At 36.5% G+C, this 17,223-nt stretch overlaps 1 protein-coding gene across 1 annotated transcript in view; it reads left to right on the top strand.

Annotated features, from left to right (window-relative positions):
- COL12A1 (collagen type XII alpha 1 chain) overlaps positions 1-17,223 on the top strand; it is a 118,019-nt gene that overhangs the window by 21,537 nt on the left and 79,259 nt on the right. The window contains 4 exon segments of the mRNA XM_032340481.1: positions 227-499; positions 3,949-4,221; positions 5,886-6,158; positions 15,115-15,387. Of these exon segments, the coding sequence (XP_032196372.1) occupies positions 227-499; positions 3,949-4,221; positions 5,886-6,158; positions 15,115-15,387 (1,092 nt within the window).

The following is a 17,223-nucleotide window of genomic DNA, read 5'->3' as shown; positions in this document are numbered from 1 at the left end:
TATTGTTAATGGTCAAGACAAATGATCAAGACTTCCTGGTAGGGTTGTAAATGAGAGGCCTTCTTTCAGTGGTCTTATGTGGAATATTTACTCAGTACATTTTTCTCCATGACTATTCCCCCAATGAACATAAGCCATTTCAGAAACATAGTCATCAGGTCCATTTTTGCTTTATAGATTTAAACATTTTTAACTGTGTCCGTTTTTTTTTTTTTTTTTTTAATAGCTTATGTGCCTCCAAAGGATCTTAGTTTTTCTGAGACAACTTCTCACAGTTTCAAAACTAACTGGTCTCCTGCTGGAGAAAATGTGTTTTCGTACCACATCACCTACAAGGAAGCTACTGGGGATGATGAGGTTACAGTGGTGGAGCCGGCGTCCAGCACCAGTGTCATTCTCAGCAACCTGAAGCCAGAGACCCTCTACTTAGTCAATGTGACTGCAGAGTATGAGGATGGCTTTAGTATTCCCTTAAGTGGTGAGGAGACCACCGTGGAAGGTGAGATGGGGTTTTAGACCTTGTTTTCCAAAAACTAGCAGTTTATTATAGAACCAAGTTACAATTTGAAATAACTATCTCCTTTATAGAGATGGTGAATGCCTTTGTAGGATTCAGAATCTATAAAGTACAGCTATTCGTAAGTCTCTTTAAAAAGTGAAAAAACTTTTATATAAAAAACTCCTAGGTTTATTTTGATGAATTTGAGGTTAAGATGTGTAGAGAACTGTTAATAACTATGACACTAACTCTTGAAATACTGCTCAAGGCCAGATTTTTCTGCCCCATATTTCAAGAGTGTTATGTTCAAATACTTCTGAATTTTGTTTACTTTATCGATGGATGTGATGGCAAATACATTACCGCATGTTTTTTCTTTTTAAAAATTGTGGTAAAATATACATAACATAAAGTTATCATTTTAGCCATTTTAAGTATACATTTCAGTGGCATTTAGTACATTCATATTCTTATGCTACCATTATCATCATCCATCTCCACAACTTTTCTCATCTTGCAAAACTGAATCTCTGTACTCATTAAAAAAATAACTCTTCGTTCCCCAACCCTCCCTCCCTTCACCCCATTGCCCCTGTCAACAACCATTATATTTTCTGTTTCTATGAATTTGAGTATTCTATGTACCTCATAAGAGTGGAATTGCACAGTATTCAGCCTTTTGTATCTGGCTTATTTCACTTAGCATAATGTCCTCAAGGTTCATCCATATAACTCGAGTCAGAATTTCCTTTCTTCTTATGGCCAAAAGAGAATGCCTTTATATGTATATATCACATTTTGATTATCCACTCATCCACGGACACTTAAGTTGCTTCCACCTTTTAGCTATTGTAAATAATGCTGCTGAGAACACGAGTGTATAAATTTTACCAAATGTATTAAGCATTATTTGTTTAGATATGTCCTCTTTACTGATAGAATTGAATACTTTCTGATACGTTTCATTACATTTGACATTTAAGGGATACCAAGGAATGTGGTTACAAGAAGACTAAGACTAGGTAATTACTCTTCAAGATAAATATCACAAATAAAAAAAGGCATGTCAATTTTTCTCTGTTTTTACTGGAGATAGGTGAAGAAGCTGAAACAGATGCATGAGGAAATTAAGATAGTTACAAAGAAGAGTTTGCTAACAGTAAAGTCATATATTGGCATATCTTGCTGGTGAAAGCTAGAGAATCTTTTTTCTCTGAAAGATTTTTAAAATAAGATTGCTCTATTCTTTTTGTGCATGGTTTAAGTATATTTCTATCTGAAGGCCCGCCAATAAAATAATGACCTAGGTTGACTTTTTTCCTTATGATATTTGTGTTGAATAATGTGGAAGTCCATATTTAGATATTTTATTTTCCTTTTTTTTTTTTTAAAGATTTATTTATTTGAGAAAGAGAAAATGCATGCATGACTGGAGGGTAAGGCAGAGGTAGAGAATCTTCAAGCAGACACCCCATTGAGTGCAGAGCCCAATGTGGGACTTGATCTCAAGACCCATGAGATCATGACCTGAGCTGAAATCAAGAGCTGGACGTTTAACTGACTGAGACACCCAGGCACCCTCTTATTTCTGATTTCCTGATGATTTCTCTGTAATGTGCATATTGTTACTTGATGAGCTTTCCCTTTTTCCTTCATCACTTTGGGAGGGGGATGGGAATGTATCTCAAGAAAAAAATTTAAGTCCAGGATGTTTTTGAGTAAAGCCAACTACATTCATATATGCTCTAGTTTTTGTTCATTGGGCTTCAACAATAGCATTTGGTAATGCGTTTCCAGTTCTACTGTCTGAGTGAAATATGAGATTTACACTTTCTTTAATAAATAAGGAAGCTTCTGATCTCAGTACCTTTCTTAAGCTAACAATTACTGAGCTCTGGCTTATGTGTCAGTTATTAGGATAATTGCTTTCCATGGATTATTTCATTTAACCAATTCAATAATCCTATACAACAGTCTTTTTTTTTTTTAACTATTGGGTAATCTAAGGCTCAAAATTACACATTCAGCTTCAAAACTAGTAAAGTAGTTCCTCTTGATCCTCAGCTTCACTTTCTGTGATTACAGTTGCCTATAGTCAGCAACAGTCCAGAGGTAGATGGTTGTCCTTCTGACTATTGTTAGAAGGTCAATAGTAGCCTAACATTATGTCATGATGTCTACATCATTCACTTCACTTTTTCTCATCGTGTAGGCATTTTCACAAGAAGGGGTATAGTAATATATTTTGAGAGAGAGACCATCTTCACATAACTTTTGTTACAGTATGTTGTAATTATTCTATTTTATTATTAGGTATTGTTGTTAATCTCTTAATGTGCCTCATTTATAAATTAAACTTCATCATAGTTGTGTATAAGAAAAACATATTATAAATAAGGTTCAGTACTATTCGTGAATGCAGGCATCCTCTGGAAATCTTAGAATATAACCCCTGCAGATAAGCAGGGGTGGGGAATTACTATATTCAAATTCAACAGTTTATTTGCCTCATTTGTTCTGGCTAATTTAGTCTTTTTCCTTGCCATCTAAAATGAGTCATGGGTGTAAGTCTGCCAACTGCCATTGGTTTTCTTAAGGGATTCACTTTCTTTCTCCCTGAAGTGGTCTACTGATGTGTTGGCTATTTAGATAAATTTCTAATTATATGTGAGGTAAATGCCGATGTATTGCACTGTGCTTTCACTCCAGTGGATTGAGAAGACAATAACCTTTATTTCATCTTTTCTGAATGTGTGGTCCAAATGGACAGTTTTCCCCTTAAATGAATAAATAATTTAAGCATGTTTACTGTCTATAAAGCCAAATGATGTTCTCCTTTAGGCTCATTTAAGATTGTGAGTCAATGTACATTACCCCCATTGCAGTTTAACTTAAAGATTTAGATTCTGCTGGCATTCACTAAATACAGTGTGTTTGGCCCAATTATTGGGTATGGTCTAACTATTCTTCAAGTCAAATGACTATATAAATTAAAAAGTTAGCTGTGGAACTGACTGGACAGATTCAAGTGGGTAAATATGGTAGAACTGGGTGTTAGGTATTATTTTCCTACTTTTCTGGGAAAAAATCGAGTTAGAAGGAAAGCTTTGCCTACCTATATTTCAAGAAATGAAGTATTTTTATTCCTGAATTCTATGTCAATATGTATTTACTACTTAATAGAGTACTTGTGATTTTAAAAGTTTACTATTAGGTACCTCTTTATCTGATTAAAAAAATCAACAATACTTAGTTTCTTTCCGTATATTATAGAGTATTTGTTGTTTCAGCATCTAGTTAATATCTGGCTAAATGAATGCTGTAACTAGGATGTTTAACAAAAAAACTGCCTTCGGATTTGTTTAGAGAAATGTTATAATTTAGTGATCAAAGGCTTAGTTTTGCATTTTTTATGTAAAGTAAACTTTTTTTTTTTAAACCAATTTCAGTAAAAGGAGCGCCTCGAAACCTAAAGGTGACAGATGAAACTACAGACAGTTTTAAGATCACCTGGACTCAAGCTCCAGGGAGAGTTTTAAGGTACCGAATTATGTATAAACCAGTTGCTGGTGGAGAAAGCAAAGAAGTTACCACCCCTGCCAATCAGAGGAGGATAACACTTGAGAACCTGACTCCAGACACAAAATATGAAGTATCTGTAATTCCTGAATATTTCTCGGGACCTGGTTCTCCGTTGACTGGAAATGCAGCCACGGAAGAAGGTAGATGAAATATGCTGACTGTATGGTAACAACCCAGATCTTGGACCTTAAGGGGTCCTGTAGGCAGCTATCCAGACACTACAGGCCATGAGATACTGTCTCAATTATCTGAGTATCTTGGATGGTAGTCCTTTTAGAAGTGGGTTACTCAAATTTTTGACTTACCTATGACAGCAATTTTTTGTGTCAATAGGACTCAAATGCTATCATATGGCCTAAATATTATTTTAAAAATAACATTATTAAATATTCTAATATAAATTGAAGGATTATTAGGGGTTAAAAATCAAACTGCTATGTACTGTTGAAACAGATTAGATATTACTTCTTCAGGAAGATTTAAAAATAGTAGCCTGTTTTTATTTAAATGGGATAGTCAGACTCCCAGGATAAATTCTGATATATGTTGCAAATTATTAATGTTTAATGTTTATTTCATTGAGAAAAATTAAGGCATTTCTAATTTTCATTTTATTCCCTATCTTTAAAATTAATAATAATAATAATAATAACAACAACAACAACATATTAGCAATAGTGAACAGTTATTGAGTACTTACTTGTGTCAGGTTCTGTGCAAAGAGCTTTTCATATATTATCTCATCTGATCCATGCACAGAGTCAATGGAATTGTTAATATTATCCTTTTTTTATAAGGAAATCAAGGCTAAAGATACTAAATAGTAACTGAGTCATGCTGCTGATAAGCAGTGCATCTGAGGCAGACACTCATAAGGAATATCCATTCCCCACTTGTCCTCCATCACTGTTCCCTGCTTCCCTCCCGGGGGAGCCTAGCTAAATAGCCTTTCCTGCAGAGACCCTTTCTCTTTCCATCTGCTTTCTTCCTCCTCTCTGTCCTGTAGGAAATCACTACATTTCTTTTTTCTCTTTCTAGTTGGGGATATAGGGCCCATTGTGTGGGGACCATAAAAAGACCCAGTGACTCTTCATCTTTCTGTTTTCTAGAGTAAAAGTGGCTAGCTGTTCCATGCCCAGTGGAGAGTGTCACAGGGTTGGGTGACTTCAGATCCTTCAGAGATGACATGACCACTCTACCAGAAAAGTCATGAAATGCCGAACATCATAGTTGCAAAGGGATAGGTAGCCCCTGAGTTTTACTCAAGGCAAGACGTCACTCGGGCTGTTTCCTTTCTTAAGTTTTTTTTTTTCTAGGGTTAGCATTTAATCATTAACTATTTTTATCACATCAGTGTATTTCTAGGCTTTCTTGGAGGTGGTAAAAAACCTACATTGTGATACTAATCAATGTATTTATAATCTGTAGCTCTTCGTTTCACTTTCAGGGAAAAGACTGTAGTTTTTAATGACAAAGATATGCAAAAGATACTAACCTGCATAAATACAGAAGAGCAATTGGATGCCTTTTGCTTTGTTTCTCCCAACACTCAAGGCCCAGTTTAGAAATGCTAAAGCTCTGTTGCTTGTCAACAGTTGAAATTGCTGTCATACTCCTCAGGATATAAATTTGATGCAGCGCGCGCACCCATGCCCATGCCGATGCCCATGCGCGTACACCCACGCACACATGCGCGCACACCCATGCACACATGCGCGCGTGCACACACACTTAAAGCAACCAAGTATTTTTTAAGTCATTTTATTAAATAATGAATTTTGATGTTGTTGTTTCTTTAATGAAGTTAGAGGGAACCCAAGAGACTTAAGAGTGTCTGACCCTACAACATCAACTATGAAATTATCTTGGACGGGGGCACCAGGGAAAGTGAAACAGTATCTCATCACATACGTCCCAGCGGCAGGGGGTGAGACTCAAGAGGTCACTGTGAGAGGACATACGACCAGTACTGTGCTGAGAGGATTAAACGAAGGAACGCAATACTCCTTATCTGTGACGGCCTTATACGCATCCGGGGCTGGAGATACCCTTCATGGCGAAGGAACAACCCTGGAAGGTAATAACTGTCATGTTTTATAGAAATCCCTGAGTTTGTGATGGTATTTAGGAAGCTGAAAACGTTTGCGGAGAATCAAATCTAGAAATGTGCTATCCTTTCTCTTAAAAGGAATTTGTATTGAAAAGTAAGTAACTACAAAACTGCCTCTTACTCAGAGATGTAGAATGTAAGCCGTTGTGAAAAATTAAATTTGATCAGGGAGAGGTGTACTGAGGAGCTGAGTGCATTAGAAGGCCATAGAAATATGTTCTCAATGCCATGACTGGTTAAGTGGAGAATAGGTGTGTGACATTCAGAGTGAGAAGCCACCTTGGGAAACATCTGTGGATGAAAAGGATTTGGGTTGCCCACAGTAACACAGCAGCTTCCATCACTAGGAACACACAGGAACCCTTTCTGACTCTGAGTCTCTCATTCACCATGCATAAAAGCATTTAGTTTGAAAAAATAAGAGGACCCCGATTTCTGTTCTGTTTGTCTTCTAAATGACCTCTGAAATTCAGTTCTGTGTTAGAAGTTTGAAGTTAATGCAGTATTTAGTGAGAACCACCAAGACTGGAGCTGTGTCCTTGGTTTTCCAGACTTAATTGTCAGAGGGCTTTGTAGTTCTTAGAATCTTTTGAAATACAGTGGTGGCTTGCATTTAACTCACCGCAACTACAAAATAAGTTGTGTAAGAGGGAGAAAATGTAAATTTAACCTAGCCACAATAAGAATGTTATGATGTTAAAAAGAAGTATCAGTGGATGGTTAAGATAATGAGTCAGTACCATAGTTGGGGATCTAAATGGGAAATTAGGCATTGATTCCTTGTTATCACCATCTTTTATATGATCTATTTAACATAATTATAGGAAGAAAATGCATCTGAAGTATCTTTTGTGATGTGAAGTCACAGTGACTTTAGGTAAAATATCTGTCAAATTTGGAAGATTCAGGCGTTTGGAGCTTTGTAGATGTTGTAATTAATAGGGACAAGGCCCACATTAGGCAGTTTCCATTAAAAGTACAAGATTTAGTCAAGAATTAAAAACAAATAGCCAAAACATATTCTAATCAATTCAATCTCTAATAATAATCAAGAGTTTACTTTTAATAATCAATGAAATTTATTTTGAAAAGATGATTTAAATCAAAGATTAAATACCAGTAGTGTGTAAAATACTGATTACTAGAAGAGTCCTGGTTTCATTACTTAGCCATGTGACCTTGAAATTTTTCCTTAGGGGTGCCTGGGTGGTTCAGTGGATTAAGCTGCTGCCTTCGGCTCAGGTCATGATCTCAGGGTCCTGGGATCGAGCTCCGCATCGGGCTCTTTGCTCAGCAGGGAGCTTGCCCCCCCCCCCCCCCCCCGCCTGCCTCTCTGCCTACTTGTGATCTCTCTCTCTGTCAAATAAATAAATAAAATCTTAAAAAAAAAAAAAAAAAAGAAATGGTTCCTTAACCCCTCTGAGCCTCAGTCTACCTATCTATAAAGAGAGGATGATCATGGTTTCTGCATCCCAGATTTGCTATGGAGATCAAATGGGAGACTGTAAGCAAAACTTTTTGGAAACTGTAAAATGCTATAGGTATATAAAGTTCATCAGGAGGAAATGACATTCACTTTAGAATCGATATTTAAAAATATGGCTTTTGTAAGTAAGTATTTAAGAAATATTGATCAGCTACAGTAGTGTTTTGGAAATAATAAGAGGTAATGGTGGAAACTGCCTTAATTACAGACACCTAATCCAGCAGTAAAGCATGTGATCCTTGTATCCAGAGCAACATCCAGAATTTCTGACAAGTTTGTTCTTCTGTTCTGACCTTTTGAAGTTCTTTTACTCTTGTGCTTCCCAAAGGCTTTCAACATAGATTGTTTACAGGATTTTGTTTTAGGGATAAAGTTTTGAGCTTTTGTTTTTTCCAGAATAATTGTAGGTAATTCTTGTTTGTGAAAATTTCTCTCTTGTAAGGAATATCTTGGAAATGCTTTTAATAGTTTTCCTTCTTCTTGTACCTTTCAACCTTCTGATATTCTTCTGCATTTTCTTACTTTAAAAAAATATATTCATACTTGGGGTTAAAAATTAGGCATTTTTCTTCAGAATGATATATTAATCTTTAGAAAACAGAATACACATTTTAATTTAACAGCAAACATATTCTACAGGCTTTGATTTTTCTGGTGTATAGCTAAACTGTTTATAATTGAACTGAACTGTTTATTGCTTTGCAAGTAGTATAGAAAATCTACCAACGTGTATGCATGTGTGACTATGTACCCATGTGCACACACACACTTATTTGATCAGAAATTACCTCTAAGTGAGATACATAGGTAGTAAAAGAAATCTTAAAAAATTACCATTTTTCCATTTCCTAAGAAGGAGGGATGCAAGATGATTAACTATAGTTAATTGATAAATAAGTTGTCATAATGCATTTTTTTCCACTTGTACCAAGTCTCTTTACTACAGTGAAGGATTACATAAAATGATGCCAGCCTAATTTTATGAACATATTTATCCCATTGCATTATGTGTGGTAAACTTGACAAATATGTAAAAGGGTAGTTGTGACTAAATTAAAATAGTAGAAGATTTTAGCCCCTGGTTATTCCATTTCATTTTATTGTATTAACTTAGCCAAATCCACATACCATATACAGGAATAGGATATGATGGTAAATGCAGGGAATGGAAAGCCAGAAACAGAGCCAGGCAACTGCTTTTGAGGGCTGCTGTTTTTCTAATCTGTTTTTCTCTTGGGAGAGAAGGTGGTAAGAGCAGACCTTGAAGGAATGTTTCTTCCATCCAGAGGCATGGCTCAGCCGGCAGGAGCATTCTGTAGGTTAAAAATTTTATAGATGGCCTCAAGTGCATTCTATTCAAATCAACAAACAGGAAAAAAACAACATATTTCTTGTGCTCTACAACTGTCACTAACTTGAATCTATTTCCTAGTTTGTTGAAATGTAGCCAATGATCAGAAAATTCCCCTGTCCCTGGAAGAGAGATTTATTAGAACTGGCATTGGGGAAGTTCATGGTTTGCTCTAGTATTGTATGAAATAGAATCACAAAGGCAGTGTTTATTACTATTTCAGATCCAAACTTTAGAGGAATCTGAGCACAAACTATTAGGTTTGATTTATGTTGCTCTCTCCTGCCCACCCCGTGTTGTTTTTAAAATAGATTTAATGTGATTACTAAAGGACTGTTGTACATGTAAGTGTAGTTGAGGTTGTGATAGAGCTTTTAGTTGTCATTGTTAGTGTGTAGAGACAGGAAAACCTGCTCTTATAAACCTTGAAATGAATAATGCTCATTTTAATTCTGAGATTTTACCACAAATGAATGAAAATTTCAGTTTGGGAATAATATGGTTCTTTTTGTTTTTGACTGTTGGTTCTTGGCTATGGAAAGGATGACTCTTAAAAATTTCCTTTGTTTTAGTTTCTATAGCAACCTGCCAATGTCCTAGATAGGGACAGCTTCCTGTACATCAAACCAAGCTCACTTTGCTGACATTTTGTTACAATGAGGTTTTTAGCACATCATAGGAATTCCTCTGCAGGATGTTGAGTAACATGGGGCCTCTCCAAGACAGACTAAATAAGGTCTCTGTTTCCCTTGATTTACTGCTATCTCATAATTTGAAAGATAATACATTCTGGGTTTAACAAGGCTGAGATTTCCGGGGAGCTTTAGCACAATTGCCAAACAGCAACTCATATTTCCTTTCCTGTGCATTAATGGCTCATCGGAGAAATATGTAAATCACATTGGGGACATAACAATTACGGAAGAAATCTCATACAGACTTTGAGGTTGAAGGGTGATTTAATTGGTAAGAGGTTTTCAAGAACTATGTATTGCTTCATGTAGTTGTTCCTTATCGATAGTGAACTTTGTACTTTGGAATGGTGATTCTAATTCATTGGGGTTGTAAATCAAGTGTGTTTCCACATAAACGTGGAAGCAGGTTTTCTCTATTCTTCTGTGGAAAGTTGGATGACTTTTGAGCTGAGCTCTAACGGAAAAGACAAATTGATTTAGAAGAGGATTTACATTACATTTTCAATTTAACTTCTATTTTTGAAAGTGGTATGTGAAACTCAATGAAAGCCGACTGGAACAATTTACACAGTTTCATTTCATTATGATTAATTTTTCAGTTATCATCATTGGCTAATTTGTGTTTTAATTATATTTGAATTGGATGATGATTTGCTTTTCAGAAAGCAAATGGAAAAGGGCTAAGGAAACATAGGAAAGTTACTTAAATGAGGCATTAGTTCTTTGGCCTTGTATGTGGAAAAAAATAGAAATCAACCCCTTGTGGATGTTCAGATCATGAGAAATGCACCTGTCTAAATTACCTCTCACAGTAGTAGCTCAGAGATACATGTGAGCAGGCATGAGAAAAATGACTTTTGAATATATCTAAATATGGTTCATAATCAGGGCAGAAAGGCTGAGTATCAAAATTTTAAAAAACTGATAAATTTTGTGTTTTAATATATGACAGAAAAGAATGTTATTCCTTATAACTATACTGGTACTATACCAGGGAGACTAAGATAGCTAAGGAAACGATTGAGAAGGGTAAAGTTGAAGGCATACCATCATTATAGAAGAGAACTTATTTGAAATGACTGCCAGAAATTCTATTACCGGAAATTAAAATACTATACAAAGCATAGGCATATACCCCAGAACAGCAGAAAACAGGTACTAATTTATTTTATCTTATTATTTTATTTTATTTTATTTATTATTATTTATTTTATTTTATTTTATTCATTTTATTTATTGAAAACAATGCCACTTATGTGAAGTCCTGAACAAACTGAAACATCATAAAACAAACATTTATAAGTCTTGGGGGAGAGCAAAAAGAGGAACTTGAGGAAGTTGGGAGCCTTTGCTAGAGCAGAAGTGGATGCAGGTTCTGGGAAGCACAGTGACAAAGGGGCAAAAAGACTACTGGATTTGGTTCCTATTCATTGGACCTGTCAATGGTTTCCCCTGTTGAGACACAGTAATGCCTCTGCAGAAGCTATAGGCTTGTCTTTAGACATCTTTCCTTTCTTCTTCTTCTCTCTTTCTTTTCCTTCCCAGGTTCTCTAAAAAGAGATTCCCAAACTCAGTCTAACCAAACTCAGCCAAATAATCTCTTCCTTTGTTATGGATGTCCAGAGTTCCTTAGATTGAGGACAGAACCTCCAATTCAGTATTTTAAACCAAAGCAAATGCTTGGCTAGATACCACTTGAGTTGAACCTCATTCACAGGAAAATGTGGTCAACTCTAGAACAAGAAGCATGTGTTGAGAGCTATTTCCTTCTGAAACAGGATGAAGGGGAGAAGAGAGTGGTGAACATCCCACATGTGTTATGGGATGGAAAGGATGTGATGAGAAGATCTGATCAATTTCTCAGGTCCCTGAAGGCCAGCCTTGAGACATTCGACTAAAGGGCAATTAGTCGTGTGTGGTCATACATCCACACAACGTATAAACCTACAAACAGTTCCATGCAGCAACCCTGGGCCCAACGATGTTGATCAGGTTTGCCTCACCGCACCTGTCCTGATTTTGAAGGAGCCTCATGTCAGAGTGAAAGCAAGCATGAGGGTTTCTTCCTGCACCGACCAATCAGATCTTCCAAGTAAATGCCTCCCTAGGCCTCAGAGAGGAATAGCAGAAAGAAGGGAAAGGAAAGAAATGAGAAAAGAATAAAGAATTGTAGGGGAATGAGAATAATAGAGATTTTTAAAAAAAAAGATATTTATTTATTTATTTATTTATCTGTCAGAGAGAGAGAGATAGGTAGATAGATAAAGAGAGAGCCTACAAACAGGGGAAGTGGCGGGCAGAGGGAGAAGCAGGCTCCTTGCAGGGACCCTGACATGTGACTCGATGCCAGGATCCTGGGATCATGACCTGACCCAAAGACACATGTTTAACAGACTGAGCCCTAGGTGTCCCAAGCATAACAGAGATTGAAAGATGTTTTAGGAAGTATCAGTGCTTAGGTGTATGTCCAGATATTTCAGTTTAGTTGATTTGGGCAGGGCCCACTCTTTTGGCATCCCAGGTGATTATTCTGTGTATCCTTTCAAATCTAGTCCATTTATTTTGTCCCAAGGCCTTAGGAGGTGACATAGCCTCCTGCCGGTGGCCTATTCAGCTAGTTATACACCAGGTCTTAAGACCAGCTTGGCCACTCACTGCCTGCCAATTGTATTACAGGGTACAATTCAACTGCTTCATTTTTTTGTAATCCAATATTTGCCCAAGCCAAGATTCCATTTAAAAAATATTTTTTAAAGGTTTATAGGTCTGATAAAATTTATTTGTCATGAGTACATCATATTTTCAAAATTCGTGGGTGTAATGCAGCAGGTAGAATACCCAACCCTCTAGCTTTTTTGAGAAAAAATGTTTATCAATGTGTTTGATGATGGTATAAACTTAATATTTAGTCATATTCTTATCAAACTGACTGACTGACACATAAGAAGCTTGTTGAAACAGTTTGTCTTTTCAATCTTGGCTTCTGGATAGAGATGCCTTTCTTCCTTCATTGGATTCCATATTTCTTTGTTACTAACATGGAATGTTGCAATGCCAGTGTCTGTACATAACGCCTTTGGATGTCACAGGCAGATTCTATAATTTTTTGAGGATTGTTTTCTGTAATTTAAAATTTACTCAGTGCTCACTGGAATTATCATTGTCACGCCATTAATTAGAACTTCAGAATGTTTTTTAGTTAATACTTCATTTTTTTTTTTTTAAAGTGCTTTTAACCCATTCTTTTTGGGACACTGATAAACCTTGCAAACATCTTTATTGAAATTTCACTAGTATTTTGTTCCAGCTTTACAGGTTCTGAGAGTGTTAAAACAGTTTATTAAAATCCATGCGAATGCATGTGTAGTGAACTAGGCTCCTTTTGTTTGTAGCCCGGAAATATCTTTGTGAATATATTTTTGCTTCAACCACAATTCTTTTCCTATTATTTTCTCACAGTGGAATCATTAGCCTGTGTTTGTGAGATTGATGTCTGTTGTCATGGAAATAAATAATGTCACAAATTCAGCGCTATAGAAAGTAGGGAGGAAAACGGGCTGAGAAACACAATCTTGAAGCAGAGGAGAAGTGGAAATGATTGTAAACTCCTCCATTGTTAATATGGAACATAATCCCCACAGTCTCGATAACTTTTTCATCTTAGACTTTCTTGGAATGTCATCAATGCCATTTTTAGCTCATTTAAGTTCAGTCACTTTCAAGTACAATGATTTTACAATGGCTGCAATTTCTAACTGCAACTTACGCTCTTTAGAAGGGGCACATTGAAAAAAAGGGTGTACACCAAACAAAGAAAACATGTGCTGCCCATTTTAAAACTTAGAGACCAGTTGCTGGGATATCAGTGATCAAAACAAAATAAGACATAAAAGACGACAACCAAACTGAATCAAAGGAATAGTTTGTTTATGTTCCCATATATAGAGAAAAAATAAAGATATGTGACCATTTAAGTAGCCCATACAGTGAAAGAAGGCCTTCAAGTGAAAATTAGCCTCACATACTGAGGGAGCAAAGTCAGTATTCTCTTGAAAATAAGTATTCTTGGTTTCAGTGAAATATGTAACTAATTTCCCTCCAGAGATGAGATGTCCTGTCAGCAGTTACAGTTATTTATAATGGAGTTAGAATTTTCCATTTGTGCTTGGGGTCTGGTAGGATGCCCAGCTCCTGTTTTATTTATCTTTCCCCTCTAAATCCTACAATATGATAGGTTTCTGTCTACCCAGATTTCTTTTTTCTTTTTCTCTTTCTTTCTTTCTTTCTTTCTTTTTTTTTACTTATTATTATCTTTACTCTTCATGTTGAAATTTAGTGGCTTAATTATGAGTATTTTTAGGGTATTCATTTTTACTCTTTAATTCATGTAAAATAATAGTCTTCAGAAATCTTGTAACAGCTTTATATATCATTTGCTTCAATTTACAACAATTACTGGTGAAACATATGCTGTAGAAGCAGATAGTTTTATGTTTATGTCATGCTGTGGCATGAACCCTAGTAAAGGTAGCCAATATAAAGTGACCTGTGTATTTATCTTATATTTAAATGATGGAAAGTGAGGGTTTTATTGGAAGACATCTGTGCCTCCTATTAAGTTGAGGTTTCCATATTTTTCCATTTGGGTTGTAGTTTTTCTTTTTTCTTTCTTTCTTTCTTTCTTTTTTTTGAATTGAAAGAGCCAAAATTTAGAAGCAGACATTTTCGATCAGCTAGAACAAGTGGTATGTTTTGTTTTGATGACTAATCGCTTTAAAGTTTTCCAGAAGAATTGGTGGTTTTCATTTCATCAGAGTTTAGCTGTATTGGAGGTTTGTACTTCTCCTTTTAAATTGCATGAGCAAATAGAGTTTTCACCAAAAAATAATGATGGAATTAATTTTAGCAAGTGATATGAAATTGTTGCAATTGTCATAGGTCATACATTGACACTGAGCTTATTTAAATTATATCAGAGAGTAAAAGATGACGGTAAAGAAGTAAAGATCTTTGTGAACAATGGGGTATGTTATAAAGTAGACTGACATAGGATGAAATTTTGGGATTAGATGCCTTTTTTCCCTTTGGAGAACAAATTTTTTCGTCATGTAATCTTTCATGTTTGGATGGCATTCTTGTCCTGAAGGGCCTTCCCATCTGAATGAACATGTGGAGATCGGGGAGATAGGTGGGAATCAGAAAGGATTCTAGAGTTTGATTCATTCAATCTGGTCCACTGACAGAACAGGATGGATAGCTCCGAAAGAAGAAATGGGCAACTTTAGACAAACTGAGTTTGAGTTCAGCAAGTTAGGATGTCCACTAGGATGAAGGAATATTTACATATCTAGTAGACATTGAAAAATGATTACCCTTTAATTTCTATTCTAGAACGTGGTTCACCTACGGATTTCGTTACTAAGGATATCACCGACACATCAATTGGGGCATATTGGACATCAGCTCCAGGAATGGTTCGAGGTTACAGAGTCTCATGGAAGTCGCTTTATGATGACATTGAGACTGGAGAGAAAAGTCTTCCTGGAGATGCAATTCATACTGTGATAGAAAATCTGCAGCCAGAGACCAAATACAAGGTTTCAGTTTTTGCAGTTTACAGCAGTGGAGAAGGAGAACCTTTAAATGGAGAAGCCACAACTGAATGTAGGTAACATCACAAGTGTGTTTAGGCGTGTGTTGGTGCTACCTAATGTCTATCAGCTCAAGTGACAATGTAATCACTTGCCTTTAGTTTTTGTTCTATGATAAATGGGGATGAAAAATTAAGACCTTTAAAGACTGTGGTTTAAATTCAGGTTCATTTAGTTCACTTAGTATAAAAATTATATCATATTTTGAAATATTGAATCCTATTCAACTACCTATATTTGTCTCTCTCTCTGTCTTTTTTTCCTGATAGGATGGTCAACTAGATAAGAAACTCAACTAGTGAAAAGATCAGGAGTCATGGAGACAAAGAGACTATAGGCCCATTTATAGCTGTATGACTTTGGACAAAATTCAGTTTCCTTATCTGTGGCTTACAGTCTCAGAGTTGTCTTGAGGTTTAAATGAAATGACAATGATCAAAGCACCAAGCGTAGTGCCTAGCCACTTAGAGTTGATTGATACATGAGAGTGGCTACTGAGACTGTGATTATTATATACCCAAGACCAGTCCTAGAGACTTGACTTCATCCCTCTTGTATTTGGTAAGGTTAAATCAAAAGTCCACTCAATATTCTGGTGGCTCAGATTTACCTTTATGTCATTAATATTCTTTCTCATGAATAATTTTGAATGACTTATAATCTTTTAGTATCAGCTGGTTGGTGAAAGCTGTGCCAACATTCCTTAATTCTCTTCCCTAAGAAGCTGTTTGTTGAGCATATATAAGCATTTCTAAGAATTTATAGGAGGAAAGTTGATTCCTTTTGTTCTGGGAGGGTTTTAGGAAAAGGGAACAAGATGTTACATTCTTGCATTTCCTTTTATTAAAAAGAAATAGAGGGGCACCTGGGTGGCTCAGTGGGTTAAAGCCTCTGCCTTCTGCTCAGGTCATGATCCCAGGGTCCTGGGATCGAGCCCCGTATCAGGCTCTCTGCTCAGCAGGGAGCCTGCTTCCTCCTCTCTCTCTCTGCCTGCCTCTCTGCCTACTTGTGATCTCTGTCTGTCAAATAAATAAATAAAATCTTAAAAAAAAAAAAAAGAAACAGAAGGATTGAGGGATTCTTCTGGTAAGGGAGGGGAGAGGGAAGTGCCGTGAGCAATTTCAGATAAGCCCCACATCCTGATTTTCAGTTGTCGTTAAGTTGAAGTCTTTTGGTCTGAGTTGTCTGAAGAACTCTTCTCTCTCTCTCTTTTTTGTTTTTTTTTTAAGATTTTATTTATTTATTTGACAGATCACAAGTAGGTAGAGAGGCAGCCAGAGAGAGAGAAAGAGAGAGAGAGAGAGGAGGAAGCAGGCTTCCCACTGAGCAGAGAGCCTGATATGGGGCTTGATCCCGGAACCCTTGATCGCAGAACCCTGGGATCATGACCTGAGCCGAAGGCAGAGGCTTTAACCCAGGGAGCCACCCAGGCGCACTCCTTTTTATTTTTTTTTTAAATCACTGGCAAACTCAGTGGGATGTATCTAAGTTAAAATCTGTGTCAAAATTGGGGCGCCTGGGTTGCTCAGTGGGTTGGGGCCTCTGCCTTCGGCTCAGGTCATGGTCCCGGGGTCCTGGGATCGAGCCCCACATCGGGCTCTCTGCTCAGGAGGGAGCCTGCTTCCTCCTCTCTCTCTCTCTGCCTGCCTCCCTGCCTACTTGTAATCTCTGCCTGTCAAATAAATAAATAAAAAATCTTTAAAAAAAAATCTGTGTCAAAATTAACTGGATTAAAAAAAATCAAACTCCTCATTTGAAATTTAATATGTGAAAAGGCCTATTTCTCAGATAGTCATATGATTGGTTCCCTTGGTAGTAAACGAAATCTCGTGTCTGAATATATTGGCTG

This window comes from Mustela erminea, chromosome 4 (genome assembly GCF_009829155.1).
Source record: "Mustela erminea isolate mMusErm1 chromosome 4, mMusErm1.Pri, whole genome shotgun sequence".
Lineage (NCBI taxonomy): Eukaryota > Metazoa > Chordata > Mammalia > Carnivora > Mustelidae > Mustela > Mustela erminea.
This window is presented reverse-complemented; position numbering and strand designations above follow the sequence as displayed.